Source organism: Pseudorca crassidens, chromosome 11, assembly GCF_039906515.1.
Source record: "Pseudorca crassidens isolate mPseCra1 chromosome 11, mPseCra1.hap1, whole genome shotgun sequence".
In the NCBI taxonomy this organism is placed as follows: Eukaryota; Metazoa; Chordata; class Mammalia; order Artiodactyla; family Delphinidae; genus Pseudorca; species Pseudorca crassidens.
The window spans coordinates 91,522,690-91,538,163 of NC_090306.1; the positions used below are offsets into that span (position 1 = coordinate 91,522,690).

At 47.4% G+C, this 15,474-nt stretch overlaps 1 protein-coding gene across 5 annotated transcripts in view; it reads left to right on the top strand.

Moving 5' to 3' along the window:
- The window catches only part of ABTB3 (ankyrin repeat and BTB domain containing 3), a 307,888-nt gene extending 293,740 nt beyond the window's left edge, over nucleotides 1-14,148 (top strand). For all 5 annotated transcript variants that reach the window (XM_067697855.1, XM_067697854.1, XM_067697853.1 and 2 more), the window contains 3 exons: nucleotides 3,038-3,106; nucleotides 4,973-5,086; nucleotides 11,990-14,148. In XM_067697855.1, the coding sequence (XP_067553956.1) occupies nucleotides 3,038-3,106; nucleotides 4,973-5,086; nucleotides 11,990-12,199 (393 nt within the window). In that variant the 3' untranslated portion in view covers nucleotides 12,200-14,148. The remainder of the gene's footprint in view (nucleotides 1-3,037; nucleotides 3,107-4,972; nucleotides 5,087-11,989) is intronic.
- The last annotated feature ends 1,326 nt before the right edge of the window (nucleotides 14,149-15,474 follow it).

Below are 15,474 nucleotides of genomic sequence, written 5' to 3' on the forward strand. Positions count from 1 at the left end.
GCAGTCACGCGTGATGGGCTGCCCGGCACGGGGTGGGAGGCAGCTGAGAGATCTGAGCAGATCTGAGAAGGCTTCACAGAGGTGACCACTGAGCTAGATCCCGAAGGAGGGGCCAGAGATCAACAGGTGGAGAAGAAGGGAAGGGCATCCAAGCAGAGGGAACAGCGTGGGCAAAAGCAGAGGAGTGAAAGAGACGGTGGTGGTAGGTTCTGCTCAAGGCAAATGGTTGGGAGCGGTCAGAGTGAAAAAGGCAGATGTTATCAAGGTTAGGAGGCGAGAAGGGCAGAGTGGCAGGTGAGATCTGAAAAAGTAAGTTGAGCCATAGTAGCCGTATTCATAACAGCAGAAAAGTGGAAACAACCCAAATGTCCATCGGCTGATGAATGGATACACAAAATGTGGTACATCCACACAACGGGATATTGTTCAGCAATAGAAGATAGGTGAAAGAGTGATACATGTGACAGCAGGGTGAACCTTGAAAACATGCACACTAAGTGACAGAAGCCAGACACAAAAGAGCACATGCTGTATGATTCCGTCTGTATGAAATGTCCGGAACAGGCAAATCACAGTGGTTGCCAGCACAAGTAGGAAATGGGAGAGACTGCTGGTGGGCGTGGGGTTTTTCCTGGGGGTGTTGAAAATGTTCTAAAATTAGATTGTGGTGATGGTTGCACAACATTGTGAATATTCTAAAAACCATTGAACTGTATACTTTAGATCAAAGCATCTTGTGTCATATGAACTCTATTTCAATACAACTAAATAATATATACATATACATGTTTTTTGAACAATTACTGTTTTACTGAAGTATAGTTGATTTACAATGTTGCGTTTGTTTCTGGTGTACAACAAAGTGATTCAGTTATACATATATATATACATATTCTTTTCCGTTATGGTTTATTACAGGATATTGAATATAGTTCCCTGTGCTATACAGTAGGACCTTGTTGTTTATCTATTTTATATATAGTAGTGTGTATATGTTGATCCCAAGCTCCTAATTTGTCCCTCCCCCTCCCCCTTCCCCCTTTGGTAACCATAAGTTTGTTTTCTATGGCTGTGAGTCTGCTTCTGTTTCGTAAATAAGTTCATTTGTGTCATTTTAGATTCCACTTATAAGTGATATATGGTATTTGTCTTTCTCTGACTTAACTTCACTTAGTATGATAATCTCTAGGCCCACCCATGTTGCTGCAAATGGCATTATTTCATTCTTTTTGTGGCTGAGTAATATACCACATCTTCTTTGTCTATTCATCTGTCAGTGGACATTTAGGTTGTTTCCATGTCTTGACTATTGTAAATAGTGCTGCTGTGAGCATTGGGGTGCATGTATCTTCTCGAATTAGAGTTTTCTCTGGATATATGCCCAGGATTGGGATTGCTGGGTCATATGGTAGTTCTATTTTTAGTTTTTTAAGGAACCTCCATACTGTTCTCCATAGTGCCTGCACCAATTTACATTCCCACCAACAGTGTAGGAGGGTTCCCTTCCTCCACACCCTCTCCAGCATTTCTTATTTGTAGATTTTTTAATAATGGCCATTCTGACCTGTGTGAGGTGACACCTCATTATAGTTTTGATTTGCATTTCTCTAATATTTAGCAGTATTGAGCATCTTTGTATGTGCCTATTGGCCATCTGTATGTCTTCTTTGGAGAAATGTCTGTTTTAGTCTTCTGCCCAGTTTTTGGTTGGGTTGTCTTTTTTTGTTATTGAGTTATATGAGCTGAAAAATGATTATTTTAAACACACATGCAAAAAGTAGATTGAGATCAGTCACAAAGGATGTTAAATGGCCTGAGTAAGAAAGTGGCAGCACATGGCAGAAGCACTCCTGGAAGAAGGTTTTTCAACCGCAGAGAAAATTGAAGAGCTAACATTTATTGAGCTCTTGCCATGCACCTGCCAGGCCCCTGTTAGGCCTGTTACATATATTAACTCATTTAATCCTGATCACAACTCCATGACGTAGGTCATATTATCCCCACTTTACAGATGATGAAACTGAGGCACAGAGAGCCTAACTTAATTCAGGTCACCCAGCTTTTAAGTGGCAGAGGCAGATCAGAAGCTGAGGCAGCCCAGCTCCAGGTTCCTTGCTCCTAACCACTGTTCTGTATTAGTCACAGACTCTCAGAGCCTGAAGGGACCATAGAGGGCAGCCCAGTCCAAGCACCTCATTTTATAGGCGCCCCAAAATGGAAGTAACAGTCTACAGATTTTTCCAACACACCTTTATTAAGCCCAGGCAGGTAAAGTCAGCGTGTCATACAGGCAGGCAGAAAACATTAGAGAGTAGTGGAGACAGTAGCCAACTGGGAAGGATACACACCCCCTAAAAAATTTATACTCAGCTCCATGGGAGGTGGTGACAGCCAATACTAACACATCCTTAGGCTTCATTCTACTTGAGGGACACCAGTTTGCAAAGCTCTGGGACTCTGCACACCATCCCGCATCCTGAGTCCCATGTACAAAGCCTGGCTTGGACAGTTCACACCATCAATGAAACGTTGAGACCCTGGACCCCTGATGTCAAGTTATAATAAGCAGGTGGTTTCACCGTGGCTCAGTCACCCTCTGGAACTTAAACAAGAGGTTTCTAGTCAAACCGGGCCATGTTCCCAGGGGGACTGCCGCTGGTGTAGGGTCTTTAAGCCACACCATGTGTGCTGCAGTTCTGGGCAGCTCGATGGGGTGGGAGGTAGGAGGACAACCCGTGATTATCACTCATAGATGGGGGAAAGCCATCCTAGAGAGCAGAGCTTAGAATTGTTTGATTTGGCCCTGAGGATGAACCACAGGGAGACAGATGGCAGCACGGTGTAAGGAAAACTGTCCAGCCTATACAACGTTTAAAGGGAGCTTCTCCTGAAAGGCAGTGATCCGGCGGGAATGGCCGCCCTTAGAAAGGGGTGTCATACAGGGACTCAGAACCAGCCTGAGGGTTTGAGTGGATGGCTTCAAGATGTCTGTGTCTGTGTGCCATTGACACTTTGCTCACTGTGTTCTGTCTTGCAGCTGGTCATGCAGTACCTCTACTACGGTGGCCCAGAGTCGCTTCTCATTAAAAACAACGAGATCATGGAGGTAAGGAATCCGCTGTGTCATTGAGTGGGTGGCACGCACGGGCGGTGTCTGGGGGGAGGCTGCGCTGGGTCTTCACTTGGATGCAGGCTTTGGGGTCCTGCCTGCCTCCTTAGATCTCCCAAGGGCTTCTCATCAGAGCCCCTCCCCCGGAAGGCTGGGGCGCTGGGTGCGCTAGTCTGATCCCTTTCAATAGCAACTGAGTGAAGCTGAGTGAAGCCCAATTTTAACTGGCTTTGGCGGGTGGAGGAAAGGAAATTTACTGAAGAGTCTGAGGCTAGCGCTAGCTTCAGGCACAGCTGGGGCTCAAATAGCATCATCAGGAACTATCTTTGACGACTTCTCCCTTGTCATTTGTAAGAGAAATATGTGGTCTGAAAGCATTCCTCAAATCTCAGCACGTCCACTGAGGCAGAAGCCAAGAACCAGTTACAAAGCTCTCCTGGCCTCACTCAGGCCCCTCATTCCTGCAGCTCCCTGGCTCTCCCTGTCTCCTGTCCACCTCTCGTAACTCTGCCTCTTCTGCCCTCCCTGCTCCTTCCTAGAAGTGGAACTCGTGTCAAAGCTGGTAGCTTTGAACCAGAAGCCAAAATCACTTTGATATTCCTGAGCGAGAGAGCCAGGAGCCCATTCAGGTGCCTGAAGCCCAGGGTGGCTGATGAGAGATGTCAGAACACTATGAGTTGTTCAAGAGGTGACACCACGTGGTGGTTCAGACATGGGCTCTGGGCCAGACTGGGTTCAGATCCAGGCTCTACCCCTTCTGAGCTGTGTGATCTTGGAGCGTAATTTAACCTCTCTGATCCTCAGTTTCCCAACCTGTAGAATGAGGATAACAATATCTACCCCATTGGGTTTTGAAGATCTTAAGAGTTTCTATTTGTAAGGTGCTTACTACAGTGCCTGGCTTGTGTCACAGGGGCTGTGTGTTCACTGGGGGCCATTTATCCTTTTGTTCTTACTCTGTGAAACCTTCTGTGGTCACTCCCCCGCCCCCCAAAGTTACTCTCCTGTCTCTCTGGACGGCTCCTCTGACTCGTCACAACCTCAGGACTAAACTACACTCTGAGGACTCAGACTCTTTTGTAAACCTTTTTAAAAATTATTTTCAAATTGAAATAATGAACATACATTTCAATCATGTAGATAATACAGAAGAGCTTTACAGTACATAAAAAGCACCTCACCCAGCCACCCCCCACCCCATCCTCCCAGTCCTTTCCCCAAAGGCAATCCCTTTGAACTCTTGCTTCAGCCCTTTCTTCCCCTCCCCAGAGCCTCTGTTCAGCATCTTCCACGGCCAGGTGCCGTGCTCAGGGCTGGAATACAGCAGCTATGCAAAGGGACAGAGATGCCTGCCCTCCTGGTCTCTGGGGAGGGCGACAGGCATGACATCATGTCTGGTGTGAGAAGGGCTGTGAGGAAAACTCAGACAGGGTAGGGGGGCCAGATCGTGATGGAGGGAGGAGTCCTGAGGTGACATGTGTGTGGAGACATGCATAAATGGAGGGAGTGAGCCACATTGATACCCACCTTGCGGAATAAGAGCGTCACCCTTATTTCTGGATGTAACAATTTTAGGCATTTCTGCTTGACCTCTTGCTGTAATAAATGTAAATTTGATTCACTTCGACCCCACCCCTCCCCCCTGCCATCTTCCCCTGCAGTTGAATTCTGTCACTGAGTCTTTAGTCCTCTAATGCCAGCAAAAGCTCTAGTGTAACCTTCCGGCTTTAGAGTGATGTCCGACACTTTATTCCCGGTGCCTTCACCTTGGGTACCGCTGTGGGAGGTGAAGAGTTTTCTCACCATGGGCGTTGCTTTCCTTCCACCTCCCAACCTCTAACAGGCTCTTTTCATGGTTTTTAGCTTCTGTCTGCTGCTAAATTTTTCCAGCTGGAGGCTTTGCAGCGACACTGTGAGATTATCTGCGCAAAGAGCATCAATACCGACAACTGTGTGGATATTTACAACCACGCCAAGGTAATCGATCCCGTTCTCGCTTCCCGAGCGCCCCCCGTGCCCTGACGCGGGAGGGGCTTCCTTTGCACACACTCTGAGTCCGGGTAGAGCGCGGATGCCGGGCCTGTGCATTTAGACCAGCCGTCATCATTCCTCCCAAGGTCTGCTTCCTGCTTAGAAGAGGTGTCTTTCCCTTCATCCGCCCCTCCAGAACACAGTGAAAGCAAGCAAGCAGAAGTTTCAAAAGCAGTCATTCTCAAACTGTGGCATGCGTATGAGTCACATCGCAGACTCTGATTCAGCAGGCTCTGGGGTGGGCGCTGGTCCTGCGTTTCTAACAGGCTCCCAGGTGAAGCCTCTGCAGCTGGTCTAGGCCACACCTTGAGCAGCAAGCTTCTCGAACAGTGGTTCTCCAAGTGTTGTCTCCAATCCAGCAGCATCAGTATCAACCAGAAACTTGTCAGGAATGTATATTGTAGGCCCCACCCAGACCTGCTGAATCAGAAACTTTGTGAGTGAGGGCTGGCCATCTATGGCTTCCCAGGCCCTCCAGGTGATTCTGGGGGTGTTCACAGGTGAGAACCATTATGCTAGAACTGAGGTTCCCAATGCTGGCTGCACGGTAGAATCACCTGGGCACTCACTTAAAATCCCCATGCCTGGGGCTTCCCTGGTGGCGCAGTGGTTGAGAGTCCGCCTGCCGATGCAGGGGACACGGGTTCGTGCCCCGGTCCGGGAAGATCCCACATGCCGCGGAGCGGCTGGGCCCGTGAGCCATGGCCGCTGAGCCTGCGCGTCCGGAGCCTGTGCTCTGCAACGGGAGAGGCCACAGCAGTGAGAGGCCCGCGTACCGCAAAAAAAAAAAAATCCCCATGCCTGGGACCTATCACAGACCAATTCATCAATCTCTGGGGGTGGAGCCTGGAAAAAAGGTATTTTTTTCATAGCTTCCTGGGTGATTCTCAGATGTGCCAAGATTGAGAACAGGCTGTCAACACTAGAGAGGTCCAAGGATTCCTCCTACTCAGGGGGCCCCAACACCTGGAGAGACATCTGGAATCTCGGTGTGGCCCTTCACCCCAAAGATCTCTGCAGGGAAGCCCAGGAATCTGTATTTTTAACAGGCTCCCAGGGCAACCTTTGTGATTTCAGCCCTAAGGCCAGTCTTCACTCCAGTTTCTGGAGTAAAATCAGTGAACCACCGATTTCATCCAATTCACTTCACAAGTGGGGATACCGGGACCAAGAGAATTAAAATCGTGTGTCCAGGTGCCACTTCATTTTGGTTCATGTGCTCAGGACAGGGGGATTAGCATCTGCTGGGAAGAAACAATGAAATAAATTAAGATCAGGAGTTAATTTAAAGCAAAGCACTCTTCTTTGGTATAACTGGAGCTCAGCACACATGCCTCCCACATCCACGGTTGTAGAGTGACAACTGATGTGAATAATGGTTACTCTGCTCGTTGTGAAAACACAGGTTGCGTTTGAGATGTTATTTTCTGTTTTACACCAACATTCCCTGAGTCCTTTCCAGGTGCAGGCCTCTGTGCTTCAAGCTTTGTTGCATTACCTTTTTAAATCCTCACCACAACCCTTTCATTAGTCCCATGTTATAATAAGGAAACTGAGGCACAGAGAGGTGAAGTAACTTGCTTAAGGTCACACAGCTATTACAGAGATTTTTTTCCATTGTGGTAAAACATACGTAATGTGAAACTTACCATTTTAACCATTTCTAAGTGTACACTCCAGCGGTATTACGTACATTCGCATTGTTGTGCAACCATCACTGCCATCCATCTCCAGAATTCTTCATCTTCCCAAACTGAAAATCTATACCCGTTAAACACTAACTCCCCATTTCCTCCTCCTCCCCAGGCCTGGCAACCATCATTCTACTTTCTGTCTCTGTGAGTTTGCTCTAGGTACTTCATGTAAATGGAATCATATGGTATTTGTCTGGCTTATTTTTCAGGCTGGCTTCTTTCAGTTAGCACCGTGTCCTCAGGGTTCATCCATGTTGTAGTGTGTGTCAGAATTTCATTTCTTTTTTAGGCTGAATGATATTCCATTGCATGTATGTACCACATTGTGTTTATCCATTCATCCATCAGTGGATACCTGGGTTGCATCCACCTTTTGGCTCTTGTGAATAATGCTGCTATGAACAGGGGTGTGCAAATATCTGTTCCAGTCCCTTCTTTCAGTTCTTTGGGATATTTGCTCAGAATGTAAACGTAGATTTGCCTCACTCCAAAGCACAGGTTCTTCCTTGTGTTTATTGTCTGGCCTAATAAATGTTCAAAATATTTGGAATAATCCTTGCAATAATCCTCAAAAAAGATTTTCTGATTGCTCATCAGTAAATCAAAAGGTTCAGTCAGGCTACTCTCTACCCACACACACTGGATGTTTGGGTTAAGTCAGGGTTTTACCAAAATCTGGTTTCTTGGGACACAGCAAAAAAAATTTTTTTTTAAATCTTGAACTGGTTACTTTGCACAAAGTAACCAGAGAAACTGGTTACTGGCATCCAGAGAAATGGCATCCAGAGAAACTCTCTACCCAGGAAGGGGCCCAATTAGTCTCACGGTCCTCTGCCCCCTCCCCTGGCCACTGCACACCCAGACTGCCCTGTGAACCCCCATCCACAGTGGCTTTGCTGTGGCCTATCTCCTTGGCAGCAAGGCCTGCGTTCCACAGTTCCATTTTAATAACTTCAGGATCCTTGGCAGGCAGCTTCTGTAGCTCTCTTTTTATCTAATAACACACCGGATGCAACGTGAGCCCGGGCTGGGAATACATTAGTGCTACAGGCTTGGAACACCTATGGCAAAGAACTGCCTCTTTCATGGATGTGCCTCTGCAGCCAGAGCTTGGTCTTTTGCAGACGCCAGCCTCTGTCTACCCTCCCAGGCCTCATACTGGAATGTTTCCAAGGTCAACGCCTGCCCTTCCTGACACTTGCATGGAGAACGGGACGATGCCAGCACCCCTTGCCCTTTCTATGTGCCGCTTCCCCCTGTGCTGTGGATCCTGCAGCTCCCGCTAATGATAACCTGCCACGTGGATTCTATTACTGCCAGATTGTGCTGTGTGCTGAGACTAGTTTAGTAAAAGAGACAGAAAAGAAACCAATACTCGGTTTAGAACCCCAGGAAATGCAGGCGTTGAGATACTAACAGCCATGCTTCAAATGTCAACAAGTTCTTGGCAACATTACCTCTGTTCTGCACCTAACCATTGGAGACAGCTGTGGAGTTTTCCAGCCCAGAGGAGAAGCCTAGCCCATAAATGCATGGCTTCCTCATCTTTCTTTTGCTAGCAAAGCTGTCCCGAACTATTCAGTCATGAAGAAGAGGCCCTGGAGCTTCTGATGGCCCTTTCAGGGTGTCTTTCAACTTGAGAATAAGAACAAGCTGGTTCATCAGATTGAATCTAAGCTAACGCAGTAAGCTCAACGGGGCACTGTGATGGGAAGAACACGTGTTTGGAAACCAAGGGATTCATTCCCTAGTGTTTATTGTGAGCCCACTGTTTACCAGGAGGTGTATATACATCTGCATAAGAAATTAGTAAGATATGGTCTCTGCACTTGAAAAAGGTACTGTCTAGGACAGGGGTCAGCACACTTCTTCTATGAAGGTCCAGATAAGTATTTTCACAGAGGCCATGCTGTCACTTTGATCCTACTCAATTCTGCCATTGTAGTGAAAAGCAGCCAGAGACAATATGTAAATGAATGGATGTGGCTGTCTCCCAATAAAACTTTATTTACAAAAACAGGTGGTGGGCCAGATTTGGCTCACAGGCCTGTAGTTTGTCAACCATTGGTCTAGAAGGTGAGAGGTCTGGTCCCAGTTCTGTCTGTAATTAGCTGTGTAAAGGTAGGCAAGCATCTGATATATACTCACCATTCAATAAATATCACCAAATATAAATGGAAGTACTTATTGTGCTTATTCTTCTCCAATTACACTAACTTGTGATGAGAGACACCCCTATACAAAGCAAGTGGCTAGGTGTGGTAAGGGGAGAGGGTCTCTCTCTGTCCACAGACTCAGAGATAGGCAACTCTGAGCCTTAGTTTCGCCACAGGTACAATGAGGCCTTTTCTCTGTGACTCTAAAAGGAGGGTTCATGTTGAAAGAATGAAAGCATTCCTAAGAACTCTTCCAGCTCCAGGATGCTGTGCGTCTCTGTGAACATTTGTGTGATAACAATCCTGCCCACCTGATAAAGCTCACCAGGCCCCCTAAGCCTCTCAGAGACCACAGGATTACCTGGTGTGTCCGTGTCCTGAATGCACAGAGCATGGTACCCTCCAGTTCACACCCCCTCATTTTGTAGCTTGGGAAACTGAGGCCCAGAGAAGTGATTTGACTTGCCCAAAGTTGCACATGATTTTTATGAAGATAGGTCATTGACTCAGTGAATTAGCACATGGTGTCAGTGAGTTCGAGGTACAGGCTTGGGGGAGTTCCCTAGTGGCCTAGTGGTTAGGATTGCAGGCTTTCACTGCCGTGGCCTGGATTCAGTCCCTGGTCGGAGAACTGAGATCCCGCAAGCCATGTGATGCAGCCAAAAAATAACAATAATAGTTTTAAAAAAAAGAAAAAAAGGTTACAGGCTTGTTCCTTCTATGGGCCAGTTAGCTGAACTAGGTTCCATAGATACAGTCAACTCCTCTTATCCCAACCTAGGCACCTAGTTTGTCCACGTGGGTCCCTGGATTTAAATGAGTGAGATGAGGGTAATAATTATGAATAGTTTACATTTAGCATGCCAGCTAACATTGAGTGAGCACTGACTACAATGAGCCATTGTTCTGAATGTGCCATGTATTATCTCATTTAATGCCAGCGACAGCTTATTAGGTAGGTATTATTATCTTCCCCCATTTTAGGGACAGGAATATGGAGGCACAGAGAGATTAAATAACTTGCCCAGCAGCAGATGGCTGGAGGTGGCAAAGTCTGGATTAAAAACTCATGCAGGTTCCAAAGCTCCCTCCCTTAGCTCCCTTCCTAACCTGCATCCCCTAAATGTGACAGATGACAACTCTGCCATCAGTTATGTTCCATTCAATCCCCTCAACAGGTCTATGATGCAAGTGACATAGTTCCCATTTTGAAAATGAGGAACCTAAAGCCAGAGGCCAAGTGACCCAGCCCTGGTCACATATTCAGAAAAGTGGGGGAGCCTCAACTTGAATCCAGGTGTCCCGCTCATTCCACCATCGCCCTGTTGGCACTGCCTCATCGTAATTCCACCATCCCACATGGGGCAGCTTAAAGTGCATCTCTGGCTTAAGGACAGCATATTGGGGAGTTCAGAATGGTAAATTCCACATTTAGATAATTTAGATAATTTAGCATCTAAATAAAGCAGCAGGATATCATCTCAGGGAACATTTAACTACTGAGCGTCCAGCTCATTGCAAAAGAGAGACTTACAGGCTTTGAAAACTGTAGAAAAGGTCTGAATACGGACACAGCGGACCTCGTATGCACATTTGCTTCTGCATCTCAAACAGCACACTTCCGCCGAGCACACTTCCGCCAAGCACGCTTCCACCAAGCACGCTTCTACCAAGCACGCTTCCACCAAGCACGCTTCCAAGGTTGAATGGTATCAGGCCGGAGGCAGTGCATCCTAATGGTTAAACACACAGCCTTCAGGACTTGAGTTACCAGGGTTCAGCTCCTGGTTCTGTCCTCGACATGTGTGAATTGTTGTCAGCTACTCCCTTGTCTCACTTTCCTCATCTATAAATCGAAGGTGGTAATAGTACCTGCCTCAAGGAAATTTGAGGACTTTGAGATGATGCACGTGAAGTGCCTAGCACGGTGCTCAGCACATGATATGCTGTCACTCAGTGTTTGCTGCTGGTGTCACTACTCTGAGAATTAACTGTTCATTCATACATTCAACAGATCCATATTGTGGCTACTGTCTACCAAGCCTTCTTCTTGGGCTTGTAAAGTGAGGCAGGTCAATGTCATCCCTTCCGTATTGGTTTAGTCTGTCAGGAGCTATGTCTCTTGATCGGTTTCTCAACCTTGGCACTACTGACAAAGTGAGCTGCGTAATTCTCTGCCAGGGGGTCTGTCCTCTGCATGGTGGGGTATTTAGTGGCATCCCTGGCTTCTGCCCACTAGATGCCAGTAGTACACGCTCCACCCCTGCCCCCGAGTTGTGACAACCAAAAATGTGTCCAGACTTCCAGATGTCGCCTGAGAGACAAAATCACCCCTGGTCGAGAACCACTGCCCTAAATACAGGGGGTAGGTAGGCAGTGCCCACTCATAGGATGGTTGTGAGAATTAAGTGAGCTAATTGATACTTGTAAAGAGATTAGAACTGTGTCTGCAACTCCGTCAGTGCCCCAGTTATCTGTAGTGGAGCAAAGAGACTCAAAACCCAGTGTTAGTGCATGAGTTGACAGCATGGGTGGGCTCTTCTGGTCTCAGCCAGCCTTGCTTCTGAGGTCAGCTGGCCGGTCGGCTGTGGCTGGCTGTGCTGATCCTGGCTGGGCTCTGTCGCTGTCGGGTCAGTTTCATGTGGTTGTTGAAGCTGCAAGCAGGCTAGCTCAGGCTTGTTTTTGAGGCAGAGGCAGGGTTCTGAGAGAGAGCACAGAAACACACATGGCCACTTGAAGCCAGCTCAGAGCTGGCAACTCTCACTTCAACCACGTTCTCTTGGCCTGAGCAACTCACAAGGCCAAGGCAGGGAGAAATGGACTCAGCCCTTTGACGGGAGGAGCTGCAAAGTCACATACCCTGGGTGTGAATACAGCAAAGGATGCAGAATCGGGGCCACTGTCGCAGTCTCCTTTAACAGGTGTTCGCCATCAACACGTGTGAAAACAGGTGCTTTCAGAAACATAACCATCTCCTGCTTCTTCTCCACTCTCCACAGTTTCTTGGAGTCATGGAGCTCTCAGCATATTGCGAAGGCTACTTTCTCAAAAACATGATGGTCCTCATCGAAAACGAAGCATTCAAGCAGCTCCTATATGACAAAAATGGCGAAGGGACGGGCCAGGATGTGCTCCAGGACTTACAGAGGACGTTGGCCATCAGGATTCAGTCAATCCACTTGTCATCTTCCAAAGGTTCTGTTGTATGAAACGTCCAGGCCAAAGAATGTTCCCCGGGGACTTGCCAGTTCTGCTGCTGCATTGGCTTCACACGAACATACGAGTCTCACCTGGCGTCTGTTTTTGGCTGGGCCAAGGAGCTGCCTTTACTGCCTCAGCTGCTCTTGAATAAGCAAATACAGCTCTCATGAGCTCCTGTTGAGAAACAAAGGACATGCCACTGGCCTGCAGGTCAGATTACAGCTGGATCCAGAGCTAGAAGGCCAACGTGGGGCAGCCAAGCTGACCTCATCTGAAAGCACCCCTGGGGCAGTTGAACACCCCTTGCCAGGGACCACTGTCCAGCAGATAGACTGAGAACTAAAGGTCGTTCAGGTTCCAGGTTGACAGTTGGAGAACTTCACTGCACCGACCCTGAAAAGCATTATATTTATTACACATTACCTTAGTAGCTGCAATTCCGCAAGAGTTAAACCATGGTAGCAAATTGGTGAGACTGTTACCAATGACGAAGACATCATTTGGCATATTTTTAGGGGTGGGAACTTTTTAAAATGTTCATTAAAAAAAAAAACCCCAAAACAGGGTAGCCTTGTAGTTTAAAATATATTTCTAAAAGCTTAACAGTTCATTTTCAACTGGATTGTGTTTAGGGATCTGTGTTTTGAGATTTCTTTTTTTAAAGATACAGTTGCAGGTCTACACTGTATAAACATGCATCTGAGAAGATATTACTATATTCTGCACAAGGTGAAATAATAACCTTGCCTTAGTGATCATGGTTACCCAAAAGAGCTGCACTGCCAATAATTAACTCAATAGTTGAAAAAAACCTGCATGCTAATCGTGATTTCGGGGTGAGAATAAATTCCCCCCACATAAAAAAAAAAAAAAACATGCATTTGCATGGGCCTGAACCTGTAAAATGTTATGTTTGTGCTTCATTTTTGCCAAGGTAAAAATGTCCCATCACTTCTTGCTAAAAGTCCATTTGGTGAAACTAACATATCCATTTCCTTTCCTAGTTAGGAATGATGCTGGGATGCTTTTGCAGAAATGTGTTCATAGATGATGCTGCATAGGGGATGGGGGGGGCACGTCAGAGAATTTACTATTAACCCCAGAGTTTCCTCTGTATTCTCAGAAGATGTTCATAGTTTGTTACTAGCCAGAGGATATGACTATGTTAGATTATTTTTAAAGATGAAACATGTATGATAGGATGGATTCTTTCTGTATTCTGAGAGTGTACAGTATAGGGTTATCTATAATGAGAGTTTATGTCGACAGGGTTCTGTTTGCTTTGCCATATCTTATAAGCAAAAGAGATTAGTGAAGTGCCACAATATTCCAAATAATTTTTGAGTCGCTGCCTTTTTTTTCTTGTCCTGTCATTTGAAACCTAGATAACATGCAGTAAAAACTAGGAGAATGACTCTTACCCTTTAGGATGGCAAAGTTTCGTTGACAAAACTATTTCCTAGCATGCCTTTGGGAACTTGTGCGCAGACCCCAGAGTCTAAAGGAGCTGCTGTTCAAACGTTGTACTAGCTCCCTGAGCCATTGTTCAGAGGACCAATGTCAAGTCGTATTTCATGGGTATGACCCATGGAGTACTCGGGCCACATCTGTCTACAGCATTGGCTCTTCTGTGATGCTGATACACAAGGCCTCTCTTCCACTCGGTCATTTGCAAACCTCCCCAGCCCCCAGCATCCGATGAGGAAGGGGAAAAAAAAACTGCCTACAGAGGAGTCCAAGTCACAGATACACAGCACATCCTGAGTCATTGCTGTCTCTCGCCTCCTCCTGTCCGAGATGCTGCGTGGATGTTTCCTTAACCGCGACTGACTTCCCTGTGAATGTCTGATGCTAGCTCTGGGCCTCTGGGCATTGATTTGTACAGTGGCAACTCCTGACGGGCTTCTGTCATAGTTTGGTGTGCTTTCTCTGTCATTAAAAGAAATGATTTTCCCAAGCCGTGCATTGTTTGTATGGTACCAGTGAGCTCTCACCCCACAGTTGGAGCCTGAGAACTTCACTCAGTTAAGAGACCGGAAAATGTGACCCTGCAGAAAAAAAAAATCAAGGGAAATGAAGATGCTAGATAAAAGATGGTTGCTCGTGTCGCTGACTGCCTTCCACTCTGCCAACTAGAACTTGGCTAACCAAGCTCTAGTCCCCTGGGTCTGCAGACACCTCTGGGTGCCACTCTTGGATTTCCTTCCCATCAGGCAGAGGACATACAGGTGCCGCCTGTTATTGCCTCTTGCCTCCTGCAGCTAACTCGCCTGCAAAGGATGGAGTTCTGACTGTCATTGTGTGCCTTGATGAAGCTCTTGGGGAGTGGGGGAATGGAGAAAAACAGGTTATCTCAACCTGGCATGTCCCGCCCCAAAGGGCAGCATGAAGTGATATTTGTGGATGGTGGCAGCATTCTGGGATTAGGGGTGAGGGTCATGGAGGGACAAGCAGCTCTCCCCTTGGGGGTCAAACCAAGTCCCCAGCTGGTCCCCTCTGGCTCCTGACCCAGCCTGGGCCCAACCCAGGCCTGGTGGAGATGAATACCTCTGACCTATCCACAGAGGCCTACAGGAAGCCAGGGAGAGGTCCAGGCAGCCCCTGGAGCCCTGGGCCAGTGAGGCCTGGTCAACAGCTGACATCACAAGCACCTCTGGCAAAGACTGATCACCCCTGCTTAGCAGTCGAGGTCTGTTTCTTCTTTAGGAAGCAACCCAAGCAACTGAGTGCCAGGAGCCAGAACTCAGAGTCATGCCAGGAGAACAGAAGGTCAATTTATTTTTGACTGTGCATCACCCCCTGTGTAGCCTCGGGGTGAATAAGGCATGTGATGTGTTCCTTTTGGAAAGATAAAGCGTGTGCTGTGGCGTTTGCCTTTTACTTGTGGGATAGGGGGCTTTGTCCCTCTGTTCTTAGCGACTGCTCAAGGGCCCCTTAGCATGGGGGGGTAGGCGTAGGCGGGGGAGCCTACCTGCCTGCCACGTAGCTCCCCTGCGCCCCTTCCGTTCGCAGTGGAAAACCAGAAGGCTCGTGTGCCTGCAGCCCCGGGAATCAACGTGAAGGGCTTGACTTGGCTTCTGCTACCCCCTCCCCACCTCAACGGGGGAAGGGTCTTATATACACCATGCTTGGGTGCCATCCGTTCTCCCCAAAAGAAGGAGGATTCTCCACCCAAAATAGAGATCAAGGTGTGAGCTCCCAACACGAGAGGGGCCCAGGCAGAAGCTGGAGGAAAGTGCAGTCAGGCCTCTGGTACGGCTGGATAGAGGGCCTCTACCAGAGT